This window comes from Patiria miniata, unplaced genomic scaffold (genome assembly GCF_015706575.1).
Source record: "Patiria miniata isolate m_02_andy unplaced genomic scaffold, ASM1570657v1 HiC_scaffold_5, whole genome shotgun sequence".
NCBI classification, from domain to species: domain Eukaryota; kingdom Metazoa; phylum Echinodermata; class Asteroidea; order Valvatida; family Asterinidae; genus Patiria; species Patiria miniata.
The window spans coordinates 31,328,281-31,343,409 of NW_024037072.1; the positions used below are offsets into that span (position 1 = coordinate 31,328,281).

At 43.9% G+C, this 15,129-nt stretch overlaps 2 protein-coding genes across 3 annotated transcripts in view; one reads left to right on the forward strand and one right to left on the reverse strand.

Moving 5' to 3' along the window:
- The window catches only part of LOC119741180 (conserved oligomeric Golgi complex subunit 2-like), a 32,957-nt gene extending 18,067 nt beyond the window's left edge, over nucleotides 1-14,890 (forward strand). Inside the window, exons 15-20 of one of the 2 annotated variants that reach the window (XM_038216892.1) lie at nucleotides 2,388-2,533; nucleotides 2,907-3,043; nucleotides 3,988-4,165; nucleotides 4,591-5,104; nucleotides 5,519-6,193; nucleotides 14,828-14,890. In XM_038216892.1, the coding sequence (XP_038072820.1) occupies nucleotides 2,388-2,533; nucleotides 2,907-3,043; nucleotides 3,988-4,165; nucleotides 4,591-4,683 (554 nt within the window). In that variant the 3' untranslated portion in view covers nucleotides 4,684-5,104; nucleotides 5,519-6,193; nucleotides 14,828-14,890. Of the gene's footprint in view, nucleotides 1-2,387; nucleotides 2,534-2,906; nucleotides 3,044-3,987; nucleotides 4,166-4,590; nucleotides 6,194-14,827 lie in introns of both variants that reach the window. The other variant, XM_038216891.1, reaches the window with a different exon arrangement.
- On the reverse strand, nucleotides 12,294-13,277 carry LOC119741372. The gene has a single exon (XM_038217123.1). It carries the CDS (start codon nucleotides 13,275-13,277, stop codon nucleotides 12,294-12,296), a length of 984 nt encoding a protein of 327 aa, XP_038073051.1.
- Nucleotides 14,891-15,129: the final 239 nt, after the last annotated feature.

A 15,129-nucleotide genomic window follows, 5' to 3' on the forward strand; every position in this document is an offset into this window, starting at 1 on the left:
ATTGGAGTCTGAAAATCAAGTTTTTAGTATAAAAAAAACTATTTTCAAATTTAATGCACTGTTTTAGAGATATAACAATTGTTATGTACATTGATGTGTGAGTTAAATGAAATAAAGGATTCATATCTTGTTGAAATATAACGTATTTGCCAAAGCATATAAAGGCTCGTTTTCAATTTTAATATTGCTTTTAATATTGCCCATCTCATACCCATTCGAATGGTGTATAGTATGATATGGACCAATTATTGGATGACACTGAAACAAAACATTGAAAAAATCGACTAAAATGGAACAAAATGTAATATTTTCATACATTTACGATCGCACATTTTGAAGAGTACCTTCTAGTACCCACCGTAAAATGTCATAAATTGGTAATATTTTGAATGAGTGAACATTCCTTGTCAATATTAAATCGCGGAAAATTATCGGAAATGTTCCTTTTGGCCGTACAAGACGAATTTCGGAACGGTGTTTTCGACAGAAATTCGAAAGAAATATCGCCTCGTGCGCGAAATAGCGCCCTCTGTTGATACGCATGGTCAGCAAAATCGAGCAATGCTTCCCAGTTAGTTTGTACGTCTGCATCGCGTCGTGTTTGCATACAGAGAGGAGACTTTTGCGACGAAAGCGAAGTATTTCGTGCATTTACAATAAAGTACGTATATTTACTATCGATTGCATGGATTGTAGGGTAGGTTATTGAAGAAAATTTCGCAAAAACAATGACAGAGAAACTTGGTTTTCGATTTTTTTTTTCTTGGACAATCGACACGGGTTGCAATTTATTTTTCGGGCAAAGGAAAACACAGGGGAAAAGTAAAGACCATCTCAGCCAACCAGACGTGTTTTCCCGACCCAGGGAAACCCGATATTCAAGGACTCTGCAACCAACTCCAGACCGGAGCTGTCATTGTGATTTAAACCAGACTTCTTCAGGATTAATTGAAAATAGAGATCTTAATAATTCTTAGAATATTTTTGTTGACATCGACGGCCGTCCATTCCTTTTTGTCCTGATGGAATGTGTACCGGAAAGAGGTCAAGAGAGAGCAAAACTTTCACAGATCGTGTCGAATATGTCGATAATTCTCCGTCTGGGTTCATCTACAGAATTTGTCACGCTTTGCAAAGACACAAGCAGGATGCTCCTAGAGAAGTTTCCAAGCTTCAGAGTTACGTGCTCAGTGCACCAGCTTCTCGCACATAGTGCCGAGTTGGTCGCAGCTAACAAAAGCCATGGCCTGGGAACACTTTCCGAAGAGGCGCTTGAAAATAACCAAAAAAAAACATTCGGAAGTACAGGGAACAGCTATCCAGGAAAACCACACAAGAGGACAATCTAAGTGACGTATTTCATCGTCTTTGGTTAAAAGCAGATCCAGTACTCCGCAAGTTTCCTGTCCAAAGAGTGAACACCGAAGATGACCTGTTTAATTTCTCCTTCAATAAGTCGAAAATAGTACCAGCAGGTATTCCATTCAATTCACGAAGATTGAATCAATCTAATACTCAACAACTGATTACTACATTCAGCATTTTATTATGAAAGGTTTTTAAAGGACGGTAGAAATATCTTGGGGAAAATTGATTACTATTTAAGTAGTATTTTGGGTCACAAACCAACACATAATGTAAAATAATACCACAAAATCACTACATTAGAACCGTAAATTTGCAACCTAGTATAATCTTTATTTCATCCAGTAAAACAAAAATTAACGAGAAAAAAATGTGTCAATACCGCGCCGGTAATAAGCCGTATGGACGTGGGAAAAATATGAATGCAGAAATTGTCGCAAGAGGGGGCTATGCATAACTAGCGCCCTCTTTAGAATTTTGCTCCGGATTTTTGACAAAATTGGCGAGTTACGTTTTATATAATTTCCAACCTAGTTTTCTAAACCCAGAGATGGCTTTTGAACATGCTTCGTGTGTTTTATATGAATTTTGACCGTTTATTATCCTTAAATGTACCGATGTCTGGGTCACATATGGTTTTAAACCACTGTGAAGTGGCTATTATTTTCCCAAGGAATAGAAGGGGAAAGCCACCCATTGCTGTTGGTAGTAAACTCGAAAACTGTGCAATTACATGATTCAATAGTCGGCACATGTTCAAAGACGTCTTACAGTAACTACCAAGGCGTGGAGGGTGAATTTATGAAGTGCACTATTTATTGAAAAGTGAGTACCGAAGCACCGGTAGTTTAAAATCGCTATAACGAATGATCAATATTACGCACAATTTCTGTGGATTCCGCAATGTTCTTTATAGCTGCGCTCCACTGTACTTGTATGATTTGGGGGCAGGTGTCCAGTCTATTGCTGACTCATTTCGCTTTGTCCAATCAAAGTTATCGTCTTTGACCTCTGACCCCCAGATGCCTTTAAGGAGTCTCAGGAGAGCCTTTCCAGACAACAGGAGGCTTTCCTAGAGTACATTGCCAAGGACGTCTGCAGCCAGTGTGCCGTGCATCTGAAATCAGCCAATGATATTCCTCGTCTCTACCGGAGAACCAATCGGGAGGTTCGTACCACAGTGAACAATCTATGTGCAAGGTTGACTGTAATTAAACATGTGTACAATTGACTACCGGTGAATTAATATGTTCCAATGATATCCAGTGAAGAGTTATATTTCCAAAATGCGATATATATCAATTTGGAAAAAGCGAAAAAATGTGCACGTTTACGAAATTTTAAAGAATAAAAACGATATAACAGCTGTGTCTGAACTTCATTTTGCTTTGTGACTTGACTTGTGATTTTAATTCTGACTTGACTTGTGACTTGACTTGTGATTGACTTATGATTCACTCAATTACAGCCCTGCCCAGTCTTGTGGCAAGTGCACCACATATATAAAAACGTCCATTCATTTGTTTCATGTCATCTTTTAGCTTCCCAACAAACCATCAGCCTATGTCAGCAACACACTGAAACCCATGCAGCTGTTTGTAGATGAGCACGGCGTGAAATTGAGAGAGGAGCGGAGGAACCAGTGGCTGATAGGCATCTTGACTAGCATCTGTCAAGGGTCAGTATCTTCTGTTTATATAATGACATGAAGATACCTCATTTACACATTTTAGGTAGGGTGAACTGTTCTCCAACATAATGAAAGTAGCCTTTGATTTGAAACATTTCAAGGGCAAGCACAGCCAAGCCGTAGCGGTGGTACAGGACACTATCAACAAGATGAGTCAAGTTCAGTCTTGAAGAATTTGTCATTTGAGATGTTGCAAGCATTGTTAAAGGCCCCATCCAATAAATTTTTCGTAGAAACACATATTGTGCAACTTTCTACTCCTCTTAAATGTATGAAAACTATTTGACATCCCTTTTTTGGTTAATGTTATTGAAAAGTGCACTTTTCTGGACAACTGAGGGCTCTGTTGCTGTGATGTCATTTCATGAAGCCACTGTTCAGTTAGCAGTTTTCGGTTTAAATTGTGAACCCGAAATTTGCTCATTGAAAACATTTGTAAGAAAGGTTTGCTCATTGGCATACCAACACAACGAATCACCAAAGAAAAGAATATTTATTACTGAAAATATCCCAAATTCTAGCAACTTTTTTATGCTGAAATAGCTGTAACATTGAGGTTTCTGCCTCTGATTCGCAAGAGTCATTTCAACAATATTTGTACGATATTTCTTGCTGAAACCTCATATGTTTCAATACTCCGGGGGTGTGCATTGAAGTTAATTGTCGACCAATAGGCCGTGCACAAGGGCCAATTCAAGATCAACACACGGTCCGCCTCCACAGACTTCACAGACTTTGTGTGTGAGTGCAAAAGGCACAAGGAAATAGCTAGCTAAGACGTCACCTGGAGGCGAGTCCAGGCAATCTTGACGTTTTAACCCGTCAGCCGTGCCTGTGTATAAATACAGCCAGTGTGTGTCACGTCCTCCGATGTGAACTAGTTAACTCTTATGCACAACTTTCATGACGGGCTATGACCTTTGGCCCCACAGCTACCTGACCATCAGTTCTGAGCTCCTGTCCTCGGTCAAGAAGATGGAGGACAGTCTGAAGAGACTCAAGGCACTGCGCAAGACAGATGCTGCGGCTGCTCCCACGCAGCAGGGTACCAGTGATGATGACAAGATCCGACTACAGCTGGCGCTGGATGTGCGCTACTTTGGAGATCAGGTAAAGAAGTCTCTTTTTGCGACTAGATCTACTTTTGGGAGTTATCCACTACTTAATTTTGTCTTTTTTGATGTGGTAGTGTCACTTTCTACTGTGAAATGAGTAGATTGCAGCATGGCATTATTCTGTTACTTTAGCAGTCTGTAGGAACACCAAATTACTAAAAATTTGACCCACATTTCAGAATTAATGAACAGAATAACGTGATGTACATACTCAAATGTTTAGAATAACTGAAATAAGAAAGAAAAATTTTAAAAACAAATTTTTTATTGAAGTCTGGCAATGTTTTTAAAAGGTCTGCATTATTGCATGCACAGTTTTCACCTCAGTTTTTTTTTTATAATAGTACTTAGCATTTGTTTTAAAATGAATGCCCATGAAAAAAAAGTATAAGTAAATTCTTCATATTTTTCCTCATCCAGATCCAAACTCTGGGAGTGTCAAGTGCCGACATTCACCCCTACCAGGAGCTTCTACAGCTTGTGACATCGTCAGTAAACTCCATTCTACCGTGATATGTGTCTTCGGACTTTACATTGCTTACTTTTTTTCTGAGTTTTGATGAGAATACAGTTATGAATTTTTGGAATGAAGTGAGCGAAGGAATTAAAGAAATTCCCCCATATTATTACAGATATTTCCCCTGTATTTGGTTTGAAATACGGTAGTCGTGTTCCCTTGATTGCTTAGATTGCTCTAGATGTATCAAGAATGTAATATAATTATCTCCTTACATTATTAGGGATAGGTGAAGTTCATCGACACTTTCAATTAATTTATACTTTTTCCCATAGGTAGAAATCCAAGCTAATAGGCCTACAATGAAGCCCCATGTACATGTACATTAACAAAACCTTGCATATTTATTTTTGTGTTCACACAGCATTTAGTAAACCCCAGGGATACCAGTGGGTGGTGCTCCAGGGCCTGAAAAATGTGACTTGCACTAAATGATTACAATACTCCATAAAGACACGGCTACACCACAGTGACACATGTGTATAGAGATACATGTATGTCTACCTTGAACTGACAATTCATAGAGCTAGCATGGTGATTGTCATGGAGCATCGCATGCATAATTTGTGTGTTGCCTTAACAAAGTTTGGGGAGATATAACCAGTCCTAAATTCTGTGTGAACGTAGAACCGTATGCATGTTAAAGTTTCAGTTCAGTTTTTGAAAAAATGTATAACTTCTACTTGCTTTCATGGATTTTGATGAAACTTGGATGCAGTGACCCTTGGGTGGGAAGACACAATTCTTCATCGGATTACTGAGGTCACAGGTCATGTAGGGGTCATTAGAGGTCATTGTTTAAATATGCTTCAAATGTTTCTTTGTCTACAGAATTTGATGGATTTCAATGTCAGTTGGATGGAGCAATCCTTGGTTGGGGGTTCATCACAAGTCTTCTAAAATTGGAGGTCAAAGGTCAGCTAGGGGTCATTTGAGGAGGTCGTCGTTTAAATATGCACAAAATTTGACTTTTTCCAAAACACAAATATCGACCGCGGAAAAAGGCAACACTTGCGAACCGCAGATCACTTAATTCTCTCTGAGCTTGTTAAAGGAGGATTTATTTTTCAGGCCTGTGAAGGCCAGGAATGGAAAGACTGAATTTGTTTTTCCAAAACCTAAAAAGGCCTAAATTCAGGCTATAGCCTGAAAACTGACATCCCTATAAGCCCATCCCGCACATAGAACACATGTATATTTATTCAATTATGTTCAGCGAAACCACCACATTTTATTTTTATGTTAACAGTAAAGCATGGCAGTGTAAAATTATGTATCTTAAATGCATACATTCTGTTGTAAGACTTAGTATCTGGTGAAAGAAAACTCCAGCTTAGCAATAAGGTTTCCATGGCGACTTAAATGAAAGCATTTATTACACTAAATAAACATCTTGTACAGTCGGACAAAAGAATGAATAAAATATATCAGAAAAAATAATGCTTTGTGTATTGCTTTTTTAAATGTACGGAGTAATTTAAAACCAAACAAGGCACTTCTATCAATGTAACCGGATCAAGTTCTTCAAGCTGATTTTATTGCATGAAACAACAGTAACCATACAAAACAAAAAGGGGTTGGTATATTGGCTATAAGAAAAGGAAAGAAATAGAAACAATAATAAGTAAAATGAAAACTAAAACTAAACAAGTAATAATCTAAGTCGTTATACAGTAACTCACTCTAATAAAGAAAAACATAAACTTGTGTAAAGATCAACTAAAAAAGAGAGCGAATACTTAATGAGGCTTATACTAACACATACCTGTGCTCTTTCTAGCAACTCAAAGAACACAGTCTCCGAAGAGAAAACTATTAAGTCTCAAAACATCAGTGCTCCACTGAATAAACCTGTGTGGCGATGTGCCAATGATTGTATATCAATTACTGGAACAAACTTAATCGAAACAAAGCAACTTCATCGCTAAAACATCAATATCGATACATGCAATGCTGTGCACTCTTACAGTCCATCGATATATGGCAATTGATAAACTCACTTCCTAAATACCAGCATCACACTCAGCTAAATAGCCCTAAGGGGGTTTTACTCCAGAAGACAGTAACATAATCTCTTAAAGGGCCTCATTGTCTCTAGCAGAGCCCAACCACCTGTGGTGTCTGATCAAGCTAACTGATAAGCAGAGGCACTGCTTGCTGAACTATATACACAAAAGCATAGGCCTGTGGCCACATGGTCTAAACTACTGTAGAAGGTTCAGCCAAAACACCATGCAACTTCCAGCATTTCCAACTTAATAAAGGTACACTGGCATCATTCAATAATCACTTAAAGATTGAACTTCAACTGACTCAACCAAATCGGTCTCCTCCTTAGTCTCGAATTATTACTAGTAAATCTATGAATTTAATAATCCTAAAGCTACATATATGTAAATATTCATCATCATTAAAATGGTCAGTGAACAAAGTTTATCCACTGCAATGATCGTTGGTCGCAATCAGTTCAAGAAATAATCACAAATCAATTTAGAACACAATTCTAAATGCCAGAATTATACTCAACAAACAAAACAACTTGATTTCCTTGAGTGTCCAGTCAAATTAATCAAAGGTGCAAGGTAGCTCAATCAGGCTAATAATAAACTATCAAGTACCTAATAAAAACAAGAAGACAGAGATGAAACTCACCAATAAGATGCTATGTACTGGAACAAAAGCTAAACAGGTTTGGTGTCTGGATCTGCAGTAGGTCTTCAAGGAACAGTGTTCAGTGGGAAAGTGAGTGGCAAAGTGATCCTATCTACACTATGGTCTTGGGTGTAGGCCCTGGTCAGCTATGGGAATTGCCCTGGGGCATAAGCTGCCAGACGTCACTACATTCCATTGCGCAATTAAGACAAGGGGGGGGGAGATATAGGTTGTGCCCTTCCAAGAGAAAAACTAAACTCAACAACCAGTCCACCAAAGGTGGCTGGTCACAATTCTCCTCTGTTAAAAGCATTGCTTTCCACAGCAATGACCGTGGATAACTACTTATCAAATTAGAGTTAATTTAACTTCAATGCACATTACAAGTGTTCGTCAAGGTTTCCTCAGAATCTGTCCATCGTCTGGCCTGTCCTAGTTGGAACTTGGCTGGAGTCCAGGTGGGCTGGTCCATCGATGAATGTCACTCGATTAGATGAAGAAGATGGAAGATGGTAAGGGTTAGAGTGACGCCCTGCTCCGATCCTCTTGGAACGTCGTAGCGGAGTTGGTTCAACTGGGGCACTGGCTGGAGACGCTCCTCCTGTGATGGATTGGGAAGGGCCATCCTGCTGGTCACTTGGGGCTCCACAGTCATCAGGGCCTGGCTGGGATAACGGAGCTGCCATGCTCGGACTGGTTATCCCGGCTGAAGTCTTTCCACTTAAATTAGGGATACTGGAACAGGAAAGAGGGGCAGGGTCCACTGGCTCTCCAGCGGCCTGCTGGGGGGTCTCCTCTGTTAAGGCAGGATCATCGGGCTGGGATGTTGGGACTGAATCTGCTGGCTCTCCAGCAGCCTGCTGGGGGGTCTCCTCTGTTAAGACAGAATCATCAGGCTGGGATGTTAGGACTGGATCTGCTCGCCCTCCAGGGGCCTTCTGGGGGATTTCCTCTGTTATGACGGGGCTATCAGCCAGGGATGGTGATACTGGATCTGTGGGGTCGCTGGTGGGTCCCTGTTCTATGTCTGAAGCATACATGGTTATGACCATCTCCGGCAGTTGTCGATCTGCTGCATTTCCCTCGTCTCGTAGATTGTCTTGTTGAGAAGGATCAGTGTGGAGAGGACCATTGGGAACACTGTCTCCTGTGTCAAGGATCTCCGTTCGGGTAACCCTCTTCATCGGCCCAGTACCATCAGCTAGTTGCACCACATACACATTTGTTTGTGGTCGCGCAATCACCTTGTAGGGCGTTGCCTTCCAGTGATCTCCAATCTTGTTCCTACCAGGAGCGTGGTTCCGTAGGAGTACTCTGGTACCTAGGGCAATGCCCTTGTCGTTCGCTTTGTTGTCCCGTCTCCCACACCTGGCTGCGCTCTTCCTCTGTATGCTGTCGATGGCCATTTCAGCTGCCTGTCTCAGTTTTTGCTGATGTAATGCCACCCAAGGCTCTGTTGGTGGCGTTCCCATCACACCCTCATCAAACATCATCACATGGTCAATTGGCAGCAGTGGTTCCCGACCCATGAATATGTAGAAAGGGGAAAGGCCAGTGGATGCATGAGGGGTGCAATTATACATGAACGTTAGTTCCTGTAGATGGTCTGGCCAACGCTTTTTCTGCTCAGGGGGTAGGGTACGGAGAAGGTTGTGCAAAGTGCGATTGAATCTCTCACACTGCCCGTTGCCCTCTGGATGGTAAGCTGTTGTCCTGCTCTTTGAGATCCCGTAGGCTGAGCACAGATCCTTCACAAGCTGGGACTCAAAGTTCCTACCCTGATCACTGTGTATACGGCGGGGAACTCCATACTTCTGAAACCATTCCTTTATAAGGATTTTGGCAACAGTGGAGGCTTTCTGGTCTCTGCATGGGACTGCTTGCGTGAACTTGCTGAGGACATCTGTCATGACTAACACGTTTTCGCGTCCATCTGACGCCTTCTCTAGTGTCGTGAAGTCGATGGCTAGGATGTCTAGTGGCTTGTCTGCTTGGAGAGTACCCATAGTCGGACGGACCCTGGGAGTTGGTGCCTTCGCCACTGTGCACCTTTCACAACTCTTACACCACCTCTCCACATCAGCCGACATCCCGGGCCACCAACATCTCTTTCGTAGGAGTGCGAGAGTGCGTTCCTGGCCTTGGTGGCCAGCCTGATTATGCAGAGCCCCTAGGAGCATTGGCTGGAGCTCTGCAGGCAGCAGCAGCTGGTGGTATTCTCCCTCCAGGGGGTCTTGGTATTTGATGTAGAGCACCCCATTCTTCTCGGCCACTCTGTCCCACCTTCTAACGAGGGCCCTGACCGCATTCGTTTCGTGCTTCAGGTCAAGCCATGTGGGCTTTGTGCCATATCTCCAGTTCCTCGCGAAGCCAGCAATGGTAGGGTCTCTCTTCTGTAGTTCAGCGAGCATCTCTGGGGAGTATCCGGGTAATGTCGAAGTGGTGGGGGGTGTGTCCATTGTTGTAGTGCTGCGTACTTTCACGGTTCGGGTTTGCACGCCAGAGATTTCATGAAGGGGTGCAGACTGGGTCAATTCTTGTGCGGCCTCTTCAATGTGTACTGGATGACGGCTGAGGGCATCAGCATTTGCATTTGCCTTGCCAGACCGGTACTTTATCTGAAAGTTGAACTGAGACAACTGGCTAACCCATCTCAACTCTGTGGCTCCGAGTTTTGCCGTTTTGATGTATGATAACGGATTGTTGTCCGTAAACACGAGAAATTCTGCGCCCAGGAGGTAGTCACGAAATTTTTCTGTGACAGCCCACTTCAGTGCTAGTAGTTCAAGCTTCATGGAGCTGTAGTTCTGCATGTTTCGCTCGGTTGGACGGAGACTTCTGCTGGCATAGGAGACCACCACTCGCCCTGATTCTTGTTCTTGAGATAGGACAGCCCCCAGGCCGTCGAAACTGGCATCTGTTTCCAGGATGAATGGCTTGGTAAAGTCTGGGAACCCAAGAATCGGTGGGGATGTTAGTCTTTCTTGTAGAGTCTCAAAAGCCTGGGTGCACTCAGGACTCCAGCGGTTGGCAAAGTCCTGGTTCTGGCTTGGACTAGGGCGGCGGCGTCCTCTACCCTTCTGACATCCTTGCTTGGTCAACAAGGCATGCAAGGGTGCTGCTATTCGGCTGAAGTGTTGGACAAATCGCCGGTAGTAACCTGCAAGCCCCAGAAAGGAGCGCAGTTCATGCTCGTTCTTTGGCGTCTTCCATTGACTGATTGCCTCAGTCTTTCTTGGGTCGGTTGCAACACCCTCTGCAGAGACAATGTGGCCCAGGTACTGACATTCTTGACGAAAGAAGTGGCACTTACTAGGTTTCACCTTGAGGCCATGGTGCCTCAGACGCTGAAGGACTACCTCTAGTCGTTGGAGGTGTTCTTCAAACCCACTCGAGAATACCAGTATGTCGTCCAAGTAGAGGAGCAAGCTGCTGTAGTTAAGGTCACCCAGAATCACCTCCATCAATCGCTGAAAGGTCGCAGGGCTGTTGCTCAGCCCAAAGGGCATCCTCAAGTACTCATACAGACCCCCAGTACCTGCTCGAAAGGCTGTCTTGTGGATGTCCTCTTCGGCAACGGCTACCTGGTGGTAGCCCTGGGCTAAGTCGATGGAACTGAAGTATTTTGCTCCCTTAAGGGAATCGAGCGCCTCATCAATACGGGGTAGAGGGTAAGCGTCGCTCCTGGTTTTCTTGTTCAGAGCCCGGTAGTCGACACAGAGTCGAATGCTCCCATCTTTCTTCCGGACGACGACTACAGGGGCTGCATAGGGGCTTGTTGACGGTCTGATTATTTTCTGACGTAGAAGTTTTTGGAGATGTGTTTTCACGTCCTCCATCTGGTGCGGGGGAATTCTACGGTGAGGCACGCAGACCGGTCGTTCATCATGAGTAGGGATGTTGTGTGTTATCGTCGATGTGTAACCGAGGTCCTCGTCATCATGGCAGAACACATCCTCATACTGCCTCAATAACTTGGTGAGATGCTTGTGTTGGTCTGGTTCTAACGTGGCATTACCAATGTCAATGTTGAATGGTAGGGGTCCATCAGACGGTACATCTGTCGTGATGCAGTTCGCATGGGCAGTGGCCTCTTCAGGGTCAACCATTTGGTGGTTACTCGTTTCTTGCGTGGTATATTCCTCCGAATGGAGGATCTTTGCATCAGACATGACTCCGAGTCGTGTCCTGGGTTGCAACCATACGTCCTCCTCACCAACATTTACAACCCTAGTGGAAACTAGTCCACCCTGGAAGGAGGAACAGGTATTCACTACTGCTACATTCCGCGGGAGGTTCCCAATGCGCCCATGCACAGCCTCGATTAAGACTTCTGATTGAGGTGCTCTTCTCGGCGCCCCTGTCGTTGTACAAGTTACCACCCTGTTACTCTGGGCTGGTATGAGGATCGGCTGCCTCCCTCCAACTTTTACGAATCTTGTCTTGGCACTTTCCTTGTCCTCCATCTCACATGCCAGCAAGGCGTTCGCCCAAGGTCCTTTGTCACGTAGTGACTGTAGGTATTTGCTACCGTTCTCCTCCAGCAGGGCTGAGCGTACCTCTCGTATCACGTTGCAGCCGAGCAAGCCTGTAATGGTACTACCACTTGCCCCTGATGCCGGTGAAACGAGTACTGCCACCCTGCCTAGCTGGATCCCAAGTACATCCATATCCAACTCCGTGTAGCCCGCATACGGAAGCTCAATGCCATTTGCTGCATATACTTTCAGCCATCTGGATATGTCTTGCAGCGGTTGCCCACCATCCAAAGATCGGTAGATACTCTCTGGCAGGATGGTCACTTCGCTCCCAGTGTCAAGAATGAAGCGAACATCCTGACCCATTACTGATACAGTCACCTCGGGGCTCCTTGCAACTGCTCTCTTAAACATCTCTTCCACGGTGCAGGCATTTGTTGGGGAGCCACCTTCCCTCCCCTCCACCGCTTGGCTCTTTACGATGGAGGGCTGGCTTTTGGGGACATCTTTGGTTGAGGGGGGCGGTCTTCGTTGTCCTTTGGGGATGGATAGAATAGGGGTGCATCAGCCCAGCGATCCGTTGCCTGCGCTGGTTGTTGTCTCCTCTTGGGGCTAGGACACTGACTTGCGAAATGGCCTGTACCATCACAGTTGAAGCACTTCACTGGTCCCCGGCTCGGTCTGCTTGGTCTTGCTGTAGCAGCATTCTGGTGTGACAACAGCAACGACACCTGCTCACACAGCCTGGTCACTGCCTCCTGCGTAGCGAGTATCTGGCCTCCTTGGCGGTCGAGCTGGGCTTGCAAGGCACTTTCCGAGGCCTTAGCCGCCCTCGTCACAGCTGTGGTGGATGGACTCTCCCATGATATCACCTTGCTACGGAGCTCTGAAAACTCCATGCCGGGGTTTTCCTGTATGACCCGTCGGACCTCCCTCCGCAGTGTAGGGTCAGCTAAGCCAGCTGCAAAACGCTCACACAGGACGGCATCCTGGTCATTTATGCCATCGGTCAGGGAAACTAGAGCCACCCGCCGCAGGAGCTTCATCAGCTGCAGAGAGAAATCCTGGACTGACTCCCCGCCTCGCTGCACTCTTGCGTAGAACTCCCCCCAGCGGGACGATGGGGTATCCTGGGGGCAGAGGGTCTTCACGACTTGCTTTAATATCTTGTCTGGCGTGTCTCTGTCAGCAGCAGGGCAGAGCCGCACCTCGTCCTTTGCTGCCCCCTCAAGGTGGTCTAGAATGAACTGGACGCCTTCTGTTTCGGTCAGGTCACTGGTCATGCGCCGCATATCCTCTGCCCATTCGATGACCTCAGGGTCCTTATCGGTACGAGGTCGCCCTGACAGCTTCGCACCTCGTTCTCTGGGGACCACCACCACTTTAGTTTTTGTGCCCGGGCCAGTTTGCTGATCTAAGCGCTTTGTCAGCACCTTCACTCGCTCCTCCAATTCATCCATGGTGTGGGTTGGTGACAATCTCACACTCTGTAATTCACCTGCAGGTTTGCCAAGTTATATTACCAACCCCTTAATAGAAGCTTGAATCCTGTCTACGACGCATGTAACCGGATCAAGTTCTTCAAGCTGATTTTATTGCATGAAACAACAGTAACCATACAAAACAAAAAGGGGTTGGTATATTGGCTATAAGAAAAGGAAAGAAATAGAAACAATAATAAGTAAAATGAAAACTAAAACTAAACAAGTAATAATCTAAGTCGTTATACAGTAACTCACTCTAATAAAGGAAAACATAAACTTGTGTAAAGATCAACTAAAAAAGAGAGCGAATACTTAATGAGGCTTATACTAACACATACCTGTGCTCTTTCTAGCAACTCAAAGAACACAGTCTCCAAAGAGAAAACTATTAAGTCTCAAAACATCAGTGCTCCACTGAATAAACCTGTGTGGCGATGTGCCAATGATTGTATATCAATTACTGGAACAAACTTAATCGAAACAAAGCAACTTCATCGCTAAAACATCAATATCGATACATGCAATGCTGTGCACTCTTACAGTCCATCGATATATGGCAATTGATAAACTCACTTCCTAAATACCAGCATCACACTCAGCTAAATAGCCCTAAGGGGGTTTTACTCCAGAAGACAGTAACATAATCTCTTAAAGGGCCTCATTGTCTCTAGCAGAGCCCAACCACCTGTGGTGTCTGATCAAGCTAACTGATAAGCAGAGGCACTGCTTGCTGAACTATATACACAAAAGCATAGGCCTGTGGTCACATGGTCTAAACTACTGTAGAAGGTTCAGCCAAAACACCATGCAACTTCCAGCATTTCCAACTTAATAAAGGTACACTGGCATCATTCAATAATCACTTAAAGATTGAACTTCAACTGACTCAACCAAATCGGTCTCCTCCTTAGTCTCGAATTATTACTAGTAAATCTATGAATTTAATAATCCTAAAGCTACATATATGTAAATATTCATCATCATTAAAATGGTCAGTGAACAAAGTTTATCCACTGCAATGATCGTTGGTCGCAATCAGTTCAAGAAATAATCACAAATCAATTTAGAACACAATTCTAAATGCCAGAATTATACTCAACAAACAAAACAACTTGATTTCCTTGAGTGTCCAGTCAAATTAATCAAAGGTGCAAGGTAGCTCAATCAGGCTAATAATAAACTATCAAGTACCTAATAAAAACAAGAAGACAGAGATGAAACTCACCAATAAGATGCTATGTACTGGAACAAAAGCTAAACAGGTTTGGTGTCTGGATCTGCAGTAGGTCTTCAAGGAACAGTGTTCAGTGGGAAAGTGAGTGGCAAAGTGATCCTATCTACACTATGGTCTTGGGTGTAGGCCCTGGTCAGCTATGGGAATTGCCCTGGGGCATAAGCTGCCAGACGTCACTACATTCCATTGCGCAATTAAGACAAGGGGGGGGGGGGGAGATATAGGTTGTGCCCTTCCAAGAGAAAAACTAAACTCAACAACCAGTCCACCAAAGGTGGCTGGTCACATCAAGAAAAAATCCAAAAATGATATACTGCTTCTTCCTCAGTCAACCTTCATTTGAAGGTTACAATAACAAAAAAACATTTCTGGCAAAAATTCTCCCAGCAAAAAATTCCATGTTTCTTTGTTTAAAAAAAATCATGGGGCAGTATTCAAATATAACATGGTTTGAGGGTGGACAGTCAATATTCGCTCCGTGAGGTATTGGAAGTTGACAAACTTAGCCTCGGGAACTAGTTTGTCAAGTTCCAATACCGAGGGGAGCTAATATCAACTGTCCACCCAAAATAAACCATGTTATATTTGTTTTAC